This window comes from Rousettus aegyptiacus, unplaced genomic scaffold (genome assembly GCF_014176215.1).
Source record: "Rousettus aegyptiacus isolate mRouAeg1 unplaced genomic scaffold, mRouAeg1.p scaffold_m13_p_5, whole genome shotgun sequence".
Lineage (NCBI taxonomy): Eukaryota > Metazoa > Chordata > Mammalia > Chiroptera > Pteropodidae > Rousettus > Rousettus aegyptiacus.
Window position 1 is genome coordinate 77,519,805 of NW_023416308.1, and position 19,666 is coordinate 77,539,470.

Sequence of the window (19,666 nt, forward strand, 5' to 3'; positions counted from 1 at the left end):
ACCCTGTTACTCATTGGGCAATGAGTCTTTTGAAACCGAACGTGAGGGCGGACTTCGGGAGAAGGGGCGAAGGGGAAGAGGAGGGACATAAGGAGTTAGGGGGAGGAAAGCGGTGGGGCGGTGGGAGGGAAATGGAGTCGCGTCCCTCGTTGCCGCGGTTGGCTGGGAGAGATTCGTGACGTCACACAGGGCCCCTCGAAGAGGGCAGATGAATGGCTACATCGGGCGGGGTGTGGGAGAAGAGTGGTGACGCTATACCAACGCTCCGCCCCTTTTGTTGGAGCGCAGAGCCCCGGGCTGCTGAAGCTCGGGCCAATCAGAGGGAAGGCTCCAGGATGGCATGGTAACTATTCTACCCTTACCTTGCCCCAGTCCGCGGGCGGTGATGGAAAGGCTTCCCGGTCGTCCTGCCCTCACTTCCTGACCAGACCACGTGCGGTGCTGGAGGGCCTTCGTAGGTGGTCTGACTGTCCACGTAGCTTGTCTGCAGCTGCTTGGAGGCCTTAAAACCTGGTCTCCTTGTCTCCTGACCCATGCCAGCCCCAGCACGTTTTCCCTTTCCAAATCCCTAGGATAGACGTTATGAACATCAGAAATGCCGTAAGAGAATTTCCGGCTAAGCACAGGACTGGATACAAATGAGGATTCTTGGAACTTCTTGCCCACCTGCCCTTTACGAACACCCCCTCCCAGACCCGTCATTCTTAAAGCCCTGGTTCAAATGTGCCCGCCCTCTCTGGGGTATATTTGCTGATCTCTCTCAGCAAGTTGGGTTAATGCTTGGGCAGGCCTCTGTTCTAGCCATATCACTTTGTAATCAATTACTTTCATGTCTTCTGTGCCTGGGCTCTTGGAAGTTAGAGCTGCATTTTCTTCATCTTGATGTTAAAAAATAAAATTCGACCAAGTCAATTTGAAGATCTAATTGGCTTTATTAAACGATTCATAAGTTGGGAAGCAACCCGTCTAGCAACTGGAAGGGAACCTGAGGGGTCGTTCAGGAAGAAGGGCGGGGCAAGGGAGTTATTAGCAAAAGAAAGTATTATTTGGGGGCTCTGACTTTTTTTTTTCAGGGGAAGAGAAGATGAAAGGTTTTTACTATGTAGATTGCTTCTTTCTATGGAGGATAGAGAGGGTGTTTGTGAGATTACCCTACTGATGCTTGACCAGAAAATTTTATACTGGTTGATTATGATTATGTTTCTAGGAGAGGTTGAAAGTGCAGTTAGATAAGGTATTAAATCTAGGTTTGGTATCGTGGGCTTTTGGCGTGAGTGATGCCGTTTTGAACCGATGGGTGGTTTTTTTTTCTTTAACAGTGATGTTCCTACCCACCGCCTCTTGCCTGGGCCAGGCCTGGTGCGGAAGAGCGATATTACAAAAGGGAGGTTTGACCATGTTATAGAAACTAGACCTAGTGACTGAGCATCCTACACAGAATACCAGGGACTGTGCTCATAAAACCTATATGAATGACTGCTCCACCACCACCTCTTCCTGGGGCATCAATGTAAAATTGAAATGGGTGCTGCCCCAAAGTAGGTGATCTTATATCCCTGCGGGTTTTCAGTGGTGGCAAGGGATTAGAGATAATTTATTAATTTGTCAAAAAGTGTAATAATTTGTCATAAAGATGAAATAAGATTATGTATAGGAGAAACCTGGTACTTGTAGATGCTTAGTAGATGACTGAAAGAAGAAAAAAATATATATGAAGTGTCAAATAGTAAAAAAAAATTTTCATCTGACTCCAGCCACTTTCCCCCAACTCTAACTCTTCCACCCAAACATTTCTCCTCCTCCACCCTCCCTTACCTAAGCTCTACATCAGAAAGTCATTAGTTCTCTCTGGATAGTTACAATAGCTTCCTTACTGCCCTCCTGAACCTTTGATATCTCGCCTTCCAATCCTTAAACTCAACTAAACCCCTTTGCTCCACTTATTTGTTTGAGTTTTCCTAAAGCCAAATAGACTATTGGCGCATGTTAAATGTTTGCCACATGAATGAGTGAATTATTTTCTTAAGTAGAAAAGTAAAAGTGTGAAACTTTTGAGTTGGAGAACCCTGAGTTTAAATCTGAACCCAACCATGTATTAACCTTAGAAACTTGGGCAAACTTCCTAACCCCTCGGAGCCTTAGTTTCCTTGTCTGTAAAATGCCTCACAGGGTTGTTATGAGAATTAAATGAGATAAACCATTTATAAGGTACCTGGTACACAGTAGGCCCTCAGTGAATGATAGATATTATTTATATTCTTTAAAAATGTCAAGACATTTCCATTCTAAATATTCTAAGACATGATTCTCAGAAAAGAGGCTCAGAAATATGTCTTTAATGAGTGAGTACATTCAGTCTAAGGTACTTAGTGGGTATGCAATACCTTAAATAGTGCTTACTTGTGGGAAGACTAGAGGGGGAGACATTGGACCAGCTGTGCTCCTGGGAGGAATTCCCTGTGACCTTGGTGATTTCTAAGTAGAGGTACTCTTATTAGGTACCCTGTGTGTATGTGGCCCACAGGTTCATCATTCTCAGGGACTTCAGCCCAGGGAAGAACTTCTAAAGACACATGGAGTTTGGTGCGTGTTCATAAAAGCTTGTTGAACCTAGCCCTGTTTTGGCATCAGGAGCACAGAGATATCTGCAGCTCCACACTCTGCCCTGGTCAAGAGAGATAGAGCTAAGAAAAGTCCAGCTCTATCCTGGGAGCCCCCAGTCTCACACACATGACCTGAGAACTCACCCTATGTAGCCTTGAGGGATTGGTGCTCAGGGAGGGGACAGACCTGCAAGGGCTGCAGAATCCTGGAAAGGCAAGAGATTTTCTTCCAGAGGGATGGTTTAAATTTCTTATATGATGGATTGGAAAAAGCAGCAGAGTTGGAGTCAGATGGCTAAGTTCAAATGCCAGATTTGCTAATTTTTTTAGACCTTGCATAAATTATTTAATTGTTCTGTGCCCCAGTTTTCTTGTCTATAAAATAGGCACACTATTCCTACTTCATAAGGTGGTTGTGAAGGTCAAATAAGATAATGGAATTTGCAAAGGACTGGACTGGGCACATTTTCGACACATAGTAAGCACTCAGTAGTAAATGTTGATTTCCTTCTTTTCCTATAACTTGATAGTGAATGGTGATGTTTGTAAGTAGCATAAAATTAAATTTTTATAAATCTTGTGTGAATACCTTTGACTTTTAACTAGAACATGTAGTTCATTGCATTTAATGAATTTAACAATATATTCAGGATTTTATCTAATACTTTATTCTTTCTACTTGTCCTAGTAGTTCTGTTTCTATTTCTCATTTATTTATTTGTCCTCTATCTCACTTTCCTTCTATTTCTCATTTATTTATTTGTCCTCTATCTCACTTTCCTCACTTGCATTGGTTTTATGAGGATGACTGTTTTCTTTATTTTTAAGATTCTACTTTGCCATCTTGACTGGACTCCTCCTTTTCTTTATTTACTTATCTTCTTTTGTAGTAATAACTGCCATTTATTGAGGCCCAGCCCTTTGCCAGATTTTTTTTTAAAAGCTGAGATGTCACAGAACATGATAAGCCACACATAATAAATTCACATTAACTGTTTAAATTGTACAATTCAAAGGTTTTTAGTATGTTCACAAGATTGTGCAACCATCACCACTATCTGATTCCAGAACATTTTTATGACCCCAAATAGAAACCCCAGACCCATTAGCAGTCATTCCCCATTTCTCCCTTCCCCAGCCTCTGGCAACCACTAATTTACTTTGTCTCAGTGAATTTGCCTATTCTGGACTTTTCATATAAATGGAATCATGTAATATGTGGCCTTTGCGTCTGACATCTTTCATTTAGCATAATATTTTCAGGGTTCATCTATGTTGTAGCATGTATCAGTACTTCATTCCTTTTCATGATTGAATAATATTCCATTTTATGAATATATCATTTTTGTTTATACATTCATGAGTTGAATGGCATTTGAATTACTTCCACCTTATGGCCAGCTAGTATGAATGATGCTGCTACGAACATTCATGTGCAAGTTTATCATGGACATGTTTATAGTTCTCTTGGTGTTTATATCTAGGAGTGGATTTGCAGGGTCATGTGGTAACTATGTTTAACTTTTTGAGGAACTTCCAAACTCTTTTTACAAAGTGGCTGTACCATTTTACATTCCCACCAGCAATATGTGAGAGTTTCCAGTTTCTCCACATCGCTGCTAACACTTGTTATTTTCTTTTTCTTTTTTTTAATTATAGTCATCCTAGAGGGTGTGAAATGTCATCTCATTGTGGTCTTCATCTTTCCCCAATGAAAAGATGGCAACCATATTTTCACATGCTTATTGGCCATTTAAATCCCCTTTCCCACATTCAGGATTATTTCATTTTTCCTCCTGTATCAATTTGGAGATTAAATTATCTTTTTCTATTATTTTAGTGATCACTCTAGAAATTACCACATGCATTCCTAACTTACTAAAGTGTCATGCTAATTACTACCTTTACTGGAAGGGTAGAGTTTGCTGAGATGGAGGAAAAGAAACATTCCAAGCCAGATAAGCAGGGAGAGTAAACATGTGGGACCAGGAAAGAACTCAAGACAGGGAACAAGAGCCAGAAGCAGACATCTGTGGGTTGGAGCTAAACAAAGAGGATGATGCAAAGCCCCACGATAGAAAACCTAAATTTAGTTATTGAAACTAAATGGAAGAGGTTCTTTGAGTAAAGTTTTATTAATCATTCACTTGCTTTGGGACCTTAAAGGACAGAGTTGGAAGAATTCATAGTCAAGAAAAGTAGTTTTTAGAGTAAGACACCTTCCCTCTAGACTTCAAGCCCCCAGAAGTGGGCCCAATATATCTGGGCCCACCATTGCCCATCCCAGGGCCTGACACAGAGAGGGCCTAGACTGAGTGAATGAACAAAGGGAATGCAGGAAATAAGCTTGGCAAGTTAATTAAATTGGAGCCTCTGTTTCCTCATCTACAAAGTGGTGATTATAGTTACCTTGTGGGATCAACGGTATGCAGTGATTAATGGAATTGACCTCAGGTGTCAGACTCCTGGCTCTGACATTTACTAACTATAAGAGTAGGTAACATATTTTCTGTTTTCCATTGGTAAATGGAGATATTAATATTATCTACCTCATAGCGTTTTTATGATTAAATGGGACAACGTAAAAAGTAGAAAAGTGCCTGGGACACAGGGTACTCAAAATGTGCTAATTATTACTGTAGGGATTTAAATAGAGGAAAATGTGATGGTGTTGTCTAGCTCAGAGGCGGGCCAACCCCTGCAGGTCCTCTGACAACCCCGCATTGTGCCTGCAGGAAGGATTATGGTTCTTTCATCTTCTTTCCCTATTGGGGTAGGATAGTCTTTGGAAAGGTAGCCCAGAGTCTTCCTCGCAGTCCCTTAGGGATCAGTTAGGGTGGGGAGGCAACCCTGGGGTCTGGTTTCTGACTATCAACGCTTTCATGTTAGGGAAGGGACCCAGGGCCTGGGGCTGAAGATCATCTGTCTCTGCTATGTCGGACAGGACAGGGCGCCCTCTCTTGATCATAGGCGGGAACAGCTCTGGCCCAGAGTTTCCGGGGTGGGCCTCACTGGTTCTCACTACCTGTAAGGTGCTCTGCCCTTTGCTAAATGCCCCAAATAGGCTCTGGATAACAAATTTTGGGGGAGGGGCACCAAAGCTGGGCGAAACTGGCTTAATATTTTAAAAAAGTGAAGCTGGATGATTCGACTAGAAAGGGAAAAGTGGAGGGCAGAAGAGTCTGGGGTCAGGAAATAAAGAGAATTCGGGGCCTTGTTGAATTAATTTTATGTTCTTTCAACAGGTGATGGAATGCGGCAGAGTTAAGGTGATAAGGTGGCTTATCCAACGTGTCAAACCCGGGTGTCCAGGGCTCTTCCGGTTGCCCCCACGCAGCTGGAATTAGTAGGGAAGACCAAGGCTGGAGAGGCATGGCATGAAGGGACGCCAAATTAAAGGGGTGAGCCTGGGGCAGGGGTCCGCAAAAGCGGGGAGGAGCTAGCAGAGGATCTGGGCCCAGTTTCCTTTCCAAGTTCCGCCCCAAGCGCGCACTAGGCCAGCCCCGCCCCCCGTCATTCCCATTTTAATCCCCCTCCCCGCCGCTCACCCCCTGGCGGGGCCTGGGCGTACCGCGCCCCCACCCCCCCGGGTTCCCCGGGTCTCCTGGGTCCCCCAGTTCCTGCCTTCTGCCGACGCAGTCTCCTTGCAGCCACAGCCTGGGTGAGTGTAGGGATAGGTGTGCTGAACTGCCGGGCAGCCCCGCTTGGGGGAGCTCGGCCACGCGGTCCAGCCTCGACAGTGCTGGGTCCCTAACTCTGGGGGTCTTGGTGCCTGACGGGGAACTATTGCTGCCCCGACTTGCTAAGTTGCTTCTTTTTCCTTCCGCTCTCGTGCATGGGGCTGGGTGTGCAGGTTTTGAGTTCTCGCTTTTTCACTGGGACTCCTGATCGGAATTCTTCCTTAGGTGTCCCGGAATGGAGGTGGAAGGCGGGGCTCGGAACCCCATAGTTTCAAATCCCGCCTCTACCAGTTAGTAAAATGTGACCCTGAGCAAGTGTTTTTAACTGCCCTGAGCCTCAGTTTCCTCTTCTATAAGATGGAAATATATAGACCGTAGATCCTACCTCATAGGATTATAGTGAAGATTAAAAGAAACAATGTGTATGTAATGCTTAGCAGGGTGCCTGGATTCAGAAGGCATCCAGAAAGCAGGGATTTGGACTGGAAAATGAGATCTATGGTGACCTTTGAAGATAGGGTAGGGGTACTTCAAAGAAAGAAGTTTTCAACGAAGTAGAACCTATAAGGAAGTTAGAGCTGACTGAGGCTGAACAGCTGCTCTTCAGGTAGTGAACCTCCTGTCCTGAGGCCTGGAGGAGTTGACTGACCAAGTTGGAATGACCTTATCTGAACCACATGATCCACATGTCGAACAACTGTGGAAACAGGCCCCAAATGGTTAGGTCACTTGCCTAAGGTCACGTAGCTAAAAGGTGGGCCAGGCATATCTCCAAGAAGTGGAACACCCTGTCCCTCAAACCTCCTTATGACCCCCCTGCCTTGGGCAGTGCCTGTTCATTCCCTGAGGATCTGGTGTTCAGTTTGGGGATCCCTGTAGTTCCTGAGAGATCTAGAGCAGCCGGCTTCAACGAGGGATGTTGGGAGTGGGTACTGGTACTGTTACAACCACAGAATCTGAGTTTGGCTTAGATGGAGAAAGTGTTCCCCTTCCAAGGCCTTGAGGGACTTATAGACAATTTGGGGATGATCCAAGGAATGTGATTGCAGAGGCTCACCAGAGCTACTTCCAACTCTCTTGGGAGACCTCTGGCTCCCAGAGGGAGAAAGGAGCTAAAGCAGTTGGGGCAGTCTGCCTTGCAAAAAGTGGGTGGGGTAAGATGAATGAAAATGTTGAGGCATGTTTTCCTGGCTTGTTCCAGAACGTCAGGAGGCTAGCCTTATAGAAGTCAGGTTCTTCCAGAGGGTGGGACTAGAAGGGAGAGTCCTGCGGGCGGGGCCCAGAAGAGTTGGGACTTCATCTGGCAAGGCCCTTGAGTCTAGAAGGGGCAAATTCTTTATATATTTGGAACCAGCCCTAGTTTGGCAACAAGAAACCTAAGTTCGTAGGATGGCTTTCCATCAAAGCATACAGCTTTGAGGAAGGGCCTTCCTCTCTGTGTGTCTTGGTTTCTCTCTCTTTACAACGAGGACAGGGCTGACTGACTCATCTATATAGGATTTGGTTTTTACCTTTCTTCTTCTTATGGACAGACACCCCTTTTCCTTCCCCTCCTAAACTGACCTAATTTAACCTTCTGAGCTCTGGCCCAGAGAGGAGAGTGTTGGAAGACCAGAGTTGCAGTTTGTTACCCTGTGAGCCCCATATCTCCTCACTGCTGGTTCTTCCTTCTATTTGCTGTGTGTCCCTCGGCAAGTTCCTATCCTTCCCTTGGTCTCAACTTCCCCCTCAATGTACTGGGCTAGGATTGCTGGTGTATATTCAGCTGTTTTAGTTTCTGACCTTAGATACCTGCATCTGAACAGGGAGTCACATTCCTCAGGAGCCCTTACCTACTTTCCAGAGCAGGTGGACAGGCCCCTGGGCACTGGGAAGCCTCCAGAAGCTGACCAGGCAGCTCTCTCCAGCAAATAGCAAGCCCAGGCTAGCACCAGACCTGATTCTGCAAAGCCTTTCACCCTCAGAGCACGTGAGGCAGCAGGCGGGGACAAACAGGGGGTCGAGGTTCTGTTGGCTTCCATGGAGTCATTGTGGACTGTGGTCCAGGCACACAGAGCACACAGACTGAGAAGGGACTGAAGGTGCAGAGGGGCCCTGGGCTGGTGGGTAAAGCAATGAGAGCTAATGAGAGGCTCTGAAGCCTGGAGGCTCAAGAGCCTGGGGAAGGAGATGGGCCATTCTGTCCTCAGGGAGGTTTTAGGATTGGTTCTTGAAACAAGAGAGACTAGTTAAGCCAGCTCCTGTAGTTCTAGGCCCATCAAGCCACATAGGGGTAAGGAGTTCTCCCAATTGTAGCACAGGATTATTTGGTTCATTGTCTTTTCTCTGAAATTGAGGGTGAATGTTTTTATGGGATTCTTAGTCTTCTTCATCCAAGGCAGGAGCATCCAAATTTAGTGGCTACCTCTCAGACCCCTCAGCCTTTAACTTAGTCTGAGGACTGAGCATAAGGGCTGACTTTACCACTGAGTCCCAGCCTTGCTGCCTTAGGCCCTGACAGCATGCCACTCCATCCCCAGGTCTGACAAGATGTACCAGGTCCCACTGCCACTGGACCGGGATGGGACCCTGGTCCGGCTCCGCTTCACCATGGTGGCCCTGGTCACAGTCTGCTGTCCACTTGTCGCCTTCCTCTTCTGCATCCTCTGGTCCATGTTCTTCCACTTCAAGGAGACTACGGCTACACATTGTGGGGTAGGGCTTGGAGTGGGCATTCACACCTCATATTCAGGCCCAGTTGAATCTATTTTGGATCCTGATTCTATTGTAAAAGGATTAGCAAGCTCTCCAGTGGGGTCTATCAAACATACTGGGCTGAGGGGTGTGGATGGGGTGGGTGGGAGGGTGCCTGAAAATTGAGGTCATGAGGATTAGTCTCTTGCTACCTTCCATGGAGGTTGCTGGGGGATGGGGTGGGGGGACGGTGTCACTGAAGTTGGGCAGCCCCAGAATTCAGTCCTTCATAGAGGGGCAGATTTAGGACATCCAGGGTCTTCTGGAGGATGGAGAGAGAACAGTACTGGGCTAGATAGCATTTAGGGCCTCTAAGTGTGGTACTGTGGCCAGTGCCTTTCTCTATGGGAATGTAATTATGTATATGTGTGTGTGTGACTGTAAGAGACATGACTATAGTGGCTTAGAGTGGGATATATGTGTCAGAGAAACAGTATTTGTGCCTTTTTGGATGGAGACCTGATTATGTGTGTAGATATGTTTTCTGGGGTAGGTCTCATGCCCTCTGAGGTTCCATAGGTGGTCATGCACCCTCTGGATAGTGATTTGCTGTGCTAGGCCAGGAAGAAAGATGTGAGAATTCTTTCCCTGTAGGAATTGGAGTAAAGGGGGAGAAATCTGTGTTGACCTCTGTTATACTCCTAGTTTATCCACTATCTGTACATTACCTGAGACATGGACACTGAGCCTCGGTTTCCCCATGTCTAGAATGGGGTTCATAATTCCTGTCCTCTCTCTTCTTTCTCAGGGCTAATGTAGAGCTCCTGGTAGTGGAAGGGTAGGAAAGTGGTTTAAAGAATGTGAAAGGTGAGGAGCAGAAGAAAGCAGAGAAGTAGATTGTCAGGTTGGAAGGCAGAGCAGGAGAGGAATTTAGCCTAAGGGTCTAGACATGGACCTTAGATTAACCTCAGAGAGAGCTCTGAAGGACCCCAGTCAGCTGAGCTTCCCCCCTTCCTATAAAGGCATCTGCTCCAGAAAAAGGGTTGTGACTGGCAGTGGAGTCTGGTGGGGGATGGAGGGGTAGAGCACTTCTTTTGTTCATACAACTTGAAGTTTTTCCTCTTGATTTGTCATTGAGTAGTCATGTGCCTTGATATGTGGGCAGCAATCTGATGAGACTCAGTGTTGGGAACTGTTGGGAACTATCAGAAAGAACAGGACCGGAAGAAAGGGGTTGACCAGGTGATGTATGGGGAAGATTAGAAAGGGTCCATCCAAGAGCCTTTCCTGACCTAGTTCTTACCTTAGATAATGTACCAAATGTTTCTATTATCTTGGGCAACTCCTCTTCATCCTGTAAAACTCTGCTCAGGTGTGCCCTTCACCAAAAAGCCCTCCCAGCCTCCTTGTGGAAAACTTAATCACTCCCTTCTCTGGGTGCCCACAGTTATCTCTGTTGTTATCTTTCATACAATTCTATGACATATTTGTTTCTGTCTTCTCCACCAGACTGGGTGCTCCTTAAAGGTGAGCACTGCATTTGAATCAGTATTTGCTGAATAAGTGGATAGGGTCCTCCCCCGCCACCCCACCCCAACCCAGTACTCTGAGAAAAGGAAGGCATGGTATAATGCAGTCATAGTCCATACATAAAATTATATGTACAGCATATGAAGTTAAATGGAGTAGGCTATTCGCTCTGCCCATCATGGCTGGCTCTGAGGGCTAATGGGATCAATGACTTCAGCATACCTTCATACCTGTGACCCATTCTTCACATACTTGTTATGGAGCTAAGGCATTGGTAGTTGCAGGAGGGGCAAGACTAGGCCTAGTGACCTGTGGGTATTATGTACTCACTCCCTGGGACTACCACGTTAGAGCCACCTGGAGATTTTCACATATGCTCTCAATTTCTCACCCAGAGTTTCCCAGGAATGGCCAACCCTAAGAATAAAAGAAATAACCTTAGTTTAACACATCTATAATTAGACGACTTCGCCTCTGCTTGCACATCCCCAGTGATGGGGAGTTTTCTTCCTCCCCAGGTGGCCTATTTCAAGGAGGCTTAGTAGCTAACAATTAGCAAGCTCTTTCTTATAGTGAACATATACTCTCTTCCTGGTGAATCCTTGCCTTGGGAGCCTTAGAACTACCCTTTCCTTCAGGCTTCTAGCCACCCCTGCAGACATGGGCAGGCAGTAATGAGAGTTCCTGAGTCTACTCTTCTTAGGTAGCACAGCTCCAGTTCCTTCAGGCAACCCTCACAGGACATGTGCCCCTGAACTTGGCCCAGTTGGTCACTGTTCTCTCCATGTTAGGCCCTGATTTGGGCATAAGACTTCATATGGCCTGGCCAGTACAGGCAAAAGCAGGACTGTTCCATTCCTATTATTGGCTGTTAGGCCCCTGTTATTGCAGTCTGAGCTGCTAATAGCTGTTCCTGCACAGGTGCAGGCTGGATGGACACTGAAAGCTCATATGCAGGCCTGTCTAAATCTCTTTTGAATCATGAATCTATTGTCCTAAGATTAGCCAGCTCTCCAATGGGGCCCAATAAACATTCTCAGTCCTACTCTAACAACAAAGGGCCAAATCCTATTTTGCTTTCTCTCTTTCCGCTCCCCAGAAACATCCCTGTACACAACTCCCAGAGAGGTCCCATTCCCCATCCCTGGCAAGGAAGGCAAGGAAGCTGCTATGGGCTGACCTTAGCCACTATCACTTCTTACCTTTGCAAAGTGTTCCAGAATTTATGACATGGACTTGTCAGTCCTAGGAAGCTGTGTGCCTGGGCAGGCGTGGAGATCTGGGCTCTGTGGGCGGGAGGGCAGGCCCTGGGAAGCTGGGGGTGGGACCCTCTAGTCTTAGAACAGTCTCAGTCTGGTTAGAGCCCTCAACCCAAGCCCCGGATCCTTCAGCACCTAGTGTGAGTGTTGCTCAGTGCGCCCCTTCTCCCCTGCCCCATTCCCTGATGCTGAGCTGGACTAGTGGAATAGGGTTCCCTTAATGGAGGGAGGTATAAGTCCCAAGGGGAGATTTGGTCCTAGGTTTTTTTTAATACAAAGCTGTCTCTCTGTTTGACCCCTAGAAGGTAGCCCAGTTTGAGGAGTCATGGTAGTCGGGGCAGTAGCGGGTAGGAGGAGGAAGTTCTCTGTCTAGAGGGAGAAGGGCAGAAGAAGCATAGCTCCCTGAGTCCGGGTCTGCCTGTCTTTGGTCTGGCCCAGCACAGCAGGCTCAAACTGAGTGAAAAAGGTTCCCGTGACCCTCAGATTGCCGTAAACCTTGGATTGAGTGACATGGTCTTCTCAGAGAGGAAGGAGATGGAGGTCTGGGTGTCTGGAGGGACCATGGTATCTTGGATCAGGGTACTGCTGGCCTGAGGCTTGGATCATTCTGAGCCTGGGGGTGGGATGGCTGGCAGCCTGTGGTCCCATTGAAACAGGTTCTGGGGCATGCCCACTGTTCCTAGTTGAACTTGGGTAAAGAGCAGGAATGTGGTCAGACAGGGTCAGCAGGAGAGCTTGGGCCACTTTGAGCCAGGGCCCTTTGTCTAGGTTACTTGGCCTGAAGAAAGCATTGATTGGAGCCTTAAGCTGTCAGGTGGCAAGAAGCCTTAGTCCTAATATTTGATCTTAACATAGTTCTGGGCCTCAGTCTCCCCTTCTATGGAATGGGAATAATATCCCTTCTCCCTATGACCCTTCTCCTGAGTGGGTAGGAGGGTAGTGACAATGAGGTAGGCTATCAGAGCTTCCATGACCAGGCCACTAGGAGCCTCTATTCTCCAGACTCTTCAAGAGGTGGCCCTGCAGGACCAGTGTGCCAAAGGGATTCCTAGGAGCTGACCCTGCCTATCTCTGCTGCTCCTTCCCCATCTTCCCCTGCACCTACTTCTCTTCTGCACTGTTTTCTTTTTTCCCTTATGCTCTTTCTAATTTTTCTGGAAAAGCTCTGGAAAAGGCCCAACTTTCCCAGGCATCCCACTAGGCCCTAAGTTGTGTCCCTCAACCCTGCCTAGGCACCACTTCCTACAGGATGTTCTCTGCGGCTTCCCAGCCCTTGGACCCTGATGGGACCATGTTCCGGCTCCGCTTCACAGCCATGCTCTGGTGGGTCATCACTTTCCCTGTGTTCGGCTTCTTCTTCTGCATCATCTGGTCCCTGATGTTCCACTTTGAGTACACGGTGGCCACTGACTGTGGGGTGAGTGCCAGGCTCCCTGGGACCTGGGTCAGGGCCAGGTTGGGAGATGGCGATAAGGGTGAAACCGAATAGGGAGAAGGCAGAGGGTCAGAGAGAGGGAAAAGAAATAAAAGGGTGGTGGGGGTCAAGTCAGAGTTAGGGGAAATTTGGGGGAGAGACTCAGAGAGTAGAGTCACAGTCCCTCCAAGAGTAGAAGAGGATTATAGAGAGAGCAGAAGGGAGAGGGGGAAGGGAAGGGAGTAGGAATAAGCAAGAAAGATCATGAGAGAGATAAGGGGGCTGAAGAAAGACCAGATTGGGAGGGAAGACAAGACTGAGAAGGTAAGATGAGGCCAGAAGCCAGGAGAAATAACAGATAGTTTTAGCCCAAACTGGGGCCCTGACGTGAGAGGACCTCTAGCCCTGCCCTGGAATTTTCTAGTTTGGTTTCTCTCTCTGGCAGCCTCGACCCCACAATCTGTGTCCACTCAGGGCTCTACCAGCTAGAAACCTAGATGGACTTTCTACCTCCAAGAATAGTCTACCAGGCCTTTGCCGAGGGCCCAGGGGTAGGGTTTCTGTGTCAGGGGCATGTAATTGAACATGGCATTGCCTATAGTATCTCATTTCTACAAGAGATAATCCTAGACACAGGCAATAACTACAAAGTGAGACAGGATTTCTATTGTGATAAAAGGGAGCTCAGGGATTGTGGGGCCCAGAGGAAGCACTTAACCCAGCTTGGACATTGGGGAAGACTTCCTTCCTCTAAGAGGGGGCATTGTTGTTGTGGGGGTGAAGAATCTTTGTAAATGCCAGGCTGACAACTTTTGATTTTATCCAGAGGGAAATGGGAAGTTTGGGAAGATTTTAAACAGGAAAGAGACACGATTACATTTGCAGCTTAAAAGACAAGTCTGCCTCCTGAAAGGAAAACAGATTTAAGCGCATGGGACAGGAGTAGGGAGACCAGTGATGAGGCTCATGCTACTGGGAGACCAAAGCTAAGGAAGGGACTATGAGGATAGACAGGAGGGGATGGGGCCCAGAGTAGAATAACAGAATGTAAGTTTTTATCCAGTTGGCAAGGGGTAGGGGGCAGTAAGATAAATAGAAAAGTCATCCAAAATTTCAGGGGACTTTTATCTGAAGCCAAAGGAATGAATTGTTAATGGTGAAGTCTGTGATCCTATGATAGGGAATTTTGGGGGTCACCTCCCTTTATCTCATGTGAATTTCTGATCCACTCCCCTGCCACAGATCCAGAGCCATGTCCTCCAGGCCAAAGGTTGCTTATTCTTGGGGAAAGAGGTTGTTTCTATCTCTCAGTTTCCTTAATGCTGGGCTCCTGGGGAGGTTTGAGGTGAGCTGTGTAACTGGTTTCTGATAGCTCTTGATGTTTCTCGTTGCTGATGTGGTTGGTGAGTGGGAACATACATGCTTGGAATGGGGATGGGGTATATGAGTATCTGTAACTGATTTGTGTATGTGTGTGTGTGATGATAGAGAGGGAGGAGTAGTTCCTGCTTGGAATCCTTCCCCACCCCTAATCTGGGAGGAGCTTGTGAGGACTGGACAGGGCCACAGGGCCTCAATTCTCTCTTCCTCCTGAGGTGTCCCCCCCCAGCTCTGTGCCATCTTTATGCTTTACTTGTTTCCCAGTATCAGTTAGGGCTCTGGGTCCTTAAATGCTCTGGGCTCTCTCAACCAAGTTTTAGAGGCTGATCCTATTCCCCTTAAATAGTTCAGACTAGGGCAGTAGTTTTCAGAATAATATTCTTGGATGTGGAGGCAACACTCCCACTAACCCTAACTCAGAGGACCTATTCAGAGAGCAGACAAGTCAAGTAAGGAGGCATGGAATCTCCGAAGTATCTGGTAAAGATATGATTCCCACCTCTCACTAATATGTAGGCCTTCGCATGTTCAGTAATCACGTAGTAGCTCACCCCCTATTTGTAGGCTTTTCAGGGAAGTTTGTCTGCTGAAAGCCATCACTTGTACCCACTGTGTGTCAGATACTGTAGATGCTTTGCATACATTATACTTAGTATTCACAATCACCCTGCAAAGTAGGTGGTGGTATCTCTATTTTACCAATGAGGAAATTGAAGCTCAGAGAGATGAAGTGACTCGCTCAAGGTTACCTCACTAATAAAGGCACAGGTAGGATGCAGACCCAGGATTGTGTGGCTCCAAAGCCTCCATGTTGCCTCTTCGCTGATTATTCAGAGTGAATATGTGAGCCTGATCCCAAGCTGTGGTATCTCAAGCCATGGCCTGGAGAGCAGCACCCTCTCTCTGGGAGCTCTGCACTGTTTCATCTGACAGTGCTGACGGGAATCCATCTCCTTATCTGTGAAGACTATGAAGCCCCTGGCTAGTGCTCCCCCAGGGCTATCCCTGCCCTGTGAGCTGCCTCCATCATTGCCTATCTCCCCAGCTGCTTTGGAGACACATTCAGCTTCCCTGTTGGGAGAAAGAAGGAGATCTTACAGAACTCCACCCCTGAAGACTAGTCCCACTAGTCGCTGCAGGGGCATTCCTTTGCTGGGCCCTGGCACTGCTTTGTCCTTTTTTGAAAGTCTAAAAAAGTCCATGAAAAGTGTGAACAACAGACTGGTAGCTTCCACATTCCTGGAATCTTTTAGAAATGCAGATTCTTAGATTCTAGACCTCTGCACTCTCACACAATCCCTGGGGAGTTGTATACATGTTAAAGTTTAAGAAGCAGCTCCAGGCCCTGGAGTCTAAGAGATCGTGCTCTCATCCCTGGCTTTCCTGTCCCCATTGAAACTACTGTTTACTCATCTCCCATCCTCTCACTCTTCCATACAAGTAGCACACCAATCCTTGCATTTGAGTATCATCTCCTCCTCCTTCTTCAACTTTAAAGCATGATTCTTCAATTCCTTAAGTAATGAGGAATCCTAGGCTCTGAGAAAGATGGATGGGCGAGATGTATAAGAACAGGGTCATTTTCTTAGACTGCCCCAGGTTAGGAGCACCCACATTTTTAAACATGTTCAAGGTGGGGTACCCTTCTAGCTCAACTCCCCCTGGGTCTCATAGTACCTTCTATCACCTTGGCACACCTTCCCAGAACAAATGGAGCTGGAAGCAGTCAGTGTAACAGCTCAGCTGGGCAGTGAATCCAGCACTATCCCAAGGAAACTTGATGGTCTAACTCTCCCTATCCGTGGGACTGAATCTGAGGTTCTGGGCTCATGGAACCTCTCACAGCGTCTTCCACTACAGGCTTAGAGAGCCTCTGAACCTGTCTACAGCCTTCTCAGCCATATGTAGGTTCCATATGTTGGGAGGTGAAGAATGTCCACCATGCCCCTGTACAAACTCCAGGCTGGCTGGGGAAAGAGAACCAAGCACATTGGGGACCCAGGATCTCGAAGGGGAGGTCTCCCAGGAGAGCTCTGGGGGTCCCTGGAGGAGGACTTCCTGGAATGGAAGGGGCTAGAGCAGAGCCATCTGAGAGCTGGGGTGATTAGATGGAGAGAAGGATCTATAGGTGGGCAGGGCTGGCAGGAGCTGGTGCCCAAATAGGTCACAACTCTCTAGGTGCCCAATTACCTGCCTTCGGTGAGCTCGGCCATTGGTGGGGAGGTGCCCCAGCGCTACGTGTGGCGTTTCTGCATTGGCCTGCACTCAGCACCACGCTTCTTGGTGGCCTTCGCCTACTGGAACCACTACCTCAGCTGTACCTCCCCATGTCCAAGCTACCAACTGCTTTGCCGCCTCAACTTCAGCCTCAACGTCATCGAGAACGTCGCGTTGCTAGTGCTCACCTACGTCTCTTCTTCTGAAGATTTCAGTGGGTGCCCGGATGAGGGAAGGAGAACGGGGAAGGGTTCGGGGAGGGGCTACCCCTACCCCTCCCTTACTCAGAGCCTCAGACATAGGGTCTGGGTGCTCCCTGCAATGTGTACTCCCAACCTTTCTCTTTCCCTCCAGCTATTCATGAAAATGCTTTCATTGTGTTCATCGCTGCATCCCTAAGTTACATGCTCCTCACCTGCATTATCTGGCGGCTGAACAAGAAGCACACAGTAAGTCAGGAGGTACGGTTTACCCCTAGTGGGGCTCCAGCCAGCCCAGAAGATTAAGGAGAACTGTCCTCTGGATGTAGGTAATGGTGAAGTGGGAACTAGAGTTCTAATTGGAACCCCGGCTGGGGCTTGGGGAGAAGTGGAGGGTGGCTGGTCAGAATCTAGGACTGTGTTTGGGTAGTATGGGAGACTAGAGAACAGAGGAGATAGAGGCTCCAAATGGGGGTGGAATGAGGGGCAGCATCCAGGCTGCAGTGAGTTAGAAACCCACATCAGGGTCTGCGGTCTGTAATAACTCCAGTTGCCCCGCCACACACACACACACACACACACACACACACACACACACACACACACACACACACACACCTTCTTCCTGTAGCATGTGGAGGTGTTGGGTTGGTTGGTTGACTCCAAGTTAACTTTCATATTCCATCTCCCTGAAGTGGGAAGGGAAGAGATACTACTACTTCTTGGCCCAGTATATCCCAGATGCAGAGATGTGAACATGCCCATCATTCCTGCTGCCCCTGCCTGTGCCCCCTTCCATAAAAAAGAGGGAACACTCAGCTCTGAGGAGTTGAGGTTAAATGGGGAGGCTACCCACATGTATCCAACAAGCAACAGAGTGATCAGACAGCCTATCCCATAGGATCACAAGTCCTACAACTGGAAACAGCGGCTCTTCATCATCAACTTCATCTCCTTCTTCACGGCGCTGGCTGTCTACTTTCGGCACAACATGTATTGTGAAGCTGGAGGTGAGGCCAGGCTAGGATCCATAGGTGGTCACAGCAATTATGGGACAGTTGTGTTTTCTATAATGTGCAATATGGTGGTGGTCTTGGGGGCTGGCTGCCATTGTGTTCCCTGTAGTGTAGTGATGTAATGGTGGTGATTTATCAAGAGGGCCTGGGGCATGTTGGGGCAGGAGGCTCACCATGCCCTTCCTTATGTCCTCACAACAGTGTATACCATCTTTGCCATCCTGGAGTACACCGTTGTCCTAACCAACATGGCATTCCACATGACAGCTTGGTGGGACTTCGGGAACAAGGAGCTGCTCATTACCTCACAGCTTGAGGAAAAGCGATTCTAAACCCCTCTCCTGCTGGGAGGAGCCCACTGCTCAGAAACTAGAAACAAGATTCCCATGCTGGCCTTTCCTAACTACTGTGTCCTCTCTAGGCCCTACTGAAGCTGGGGGAAGGGGGAAAGAAAGGAGGAAGGGCACAGACAAGGCTTTACCCAGCCCTGTGGCTTCTCCATTCCCCTATCCCACTTGAAGGCACAGAAGCCTTCAGGCAGCATCACCCTTACCTGAGAGAACCCAAGAAACTAAGTTGGCAAGAAAGCTCCACTGTCTGGTGCTAAAAAAAGTCCTGAGGTTCATAACCACCATCCGGTTCTTGGCCTTAACATAGCCACCTCTCATTGAGGTCAGGGACCACTGAGCAGTGGCTGCTACCTGAAAACCACAGCCATTCTCTCCATGGGGTCATTCTCTTCACGAATGTGTCTCATCTACAATACACATCCAGATTTGTGGCCATAGTCACACGCTAAGGTTACCCAGGTCTAGTACCGACTACCTGATTTGGTGTGTCCATGTGGATGATGGGGATGGGCAGGCTATATGATTTCCAAGGACTCTGCTAGTCTGTGCTTCTGACATCACCTTCTGGTTGGTGGTGGTCTGTACCAAAAAGATGACCTGCTCCAGGAAGAGCACTGGCACAGCATGTATTTCCCTTCCCTCCTGAAATCTCTGGCTTGTACTCTTCCTCCTTGGCAAAAATGTGAGGTGGAGGGGTCAGAGACACAGATTCCTACCCCCAAACTGGTGTCCCCACCAACCTCCCTATTGTCCTAGGCCCTAAGCTCATTTGGTTGTACATTTTATTTCACAGGAAATAAAATTTGGCCAACAGTCTGGGCTAGGCTTGGTTTGTCTTGGGCTTGTCTTTTTAACAGAACTGAGGTGAGGGACAGGTTCCCGGATGGAGGGAATAAGTCCATGGCAGGGTATAATTCCATGTGATACCTCTCATACCCCTTAAGCCTGGAAGTCTCCAATGGCTGGTCTAAGCCCCAATTTTGGTAAGCATAAGTAACTGAGCTATCCCTGTAATGACTCCAGGCCTGGAAGCTAGGATACTTGGGAGTCTTGGTGGAGGCCGAGTTCCAGCCCCAACTGTCAGTAGAGATCTTTCCACTTGAAGATGTAAGGGGATACCTCTCAGATGCAGGACTGAGAGCACATGCCTACACGCTGATGGCTCTCACCCTCTCCCTTTCTGAGCCCTAGATCAGTAAGTCCTTCTTCATACTTTGTATCACAGTTCACTACAGAATCTATGGCTGGGTCCCAGAGCAAGACTGGCCCCTCCAAGAGAGCCCAGAGCTTTGTTAGGGAAATTGGGGGGTGAGGGGACCACAATGAAGCCTATTGTCTCCTGTC

At 47.9% G+C, this 19,666-nt stretch overlaps 1 protein-coding gene across 8 annotated transcripts; it reads left to right on the forward strand.

Annotated features, from left to right (window-relative positions):
• The first annotated feature begins 161 nt into the window (after positions 1 to 161).
• PGAP2 (post-GPI attachment to proteins 2) lies at positions 162 to 19,145 on the forward strand. Of its 8 annotated transcripts, none has more exons than XM_036221635.1 (7): positions 162 to 343; positions 5,849 to 6,004; positions 12,978 to 13,162; positions 16,718 to 16,970; positions 17,111 to 17,217; positions 17,858 to 17,966; positions 18,174 to 19,145. In XM_036221635.1, the coding sequence occupies exons 3-7, from the start codon at positions 12,995 to 12,997 to the stop codon at positions 18,302 to 18,304; spliced, it is 768 nt and encodes a 255-aa protein (XP_036077528.1). In that variant the 5' UTR covers positions 162 to 343; positions 5,849 to 6,004; positions 12,978 to 12,994; the 3' UTR covers positions 18,305 to 19,145. The 8 variants fall into 8 exon arrangements, with proteins under 8 accessions (XP_036077528.1, XP_036077530.1, XP_016013454.1 ...); XM_036221637.1 differs by having other exon boundaries at positions 17,111 to 17,205; XM_016157968.2 differs by lacking the exon at positions 12,978 to 13,162 and adding an exon at positions 8,803 to 8,977 and having other exon boundaries at positions 165 to 343; positions 17,111 to 17,205.
• The last annotated feature ends 521 nt before the right edge of the window (positions 19,146 to 19,666 follow it).

Excerpts from the sequence above, each read along its gene's own strand:
- PGAP2 (XM_016157970.2), top strand. The coding sequence starts at position 8,813 with ATGTACCAGGTCCCACTGCCACTGGACCGGGATGGGACCCTGGTCCGG. Across the intron at positions 16,971-17,110 it reads CTCTTCTTCTGAAGATTTCA|CTATTCATGAAAATGCTTTC; the intron begins GTGGGTGCCCGG and ends CTTTCCCTCCAG. Across the intron at positions 17,218-17,857 it reads AGCACACAGTAAGTCAGGAG|GATCACAAGTCCTACAACTG; the intron begins GTACGGTTTACC and ends CCTATCCCATAG.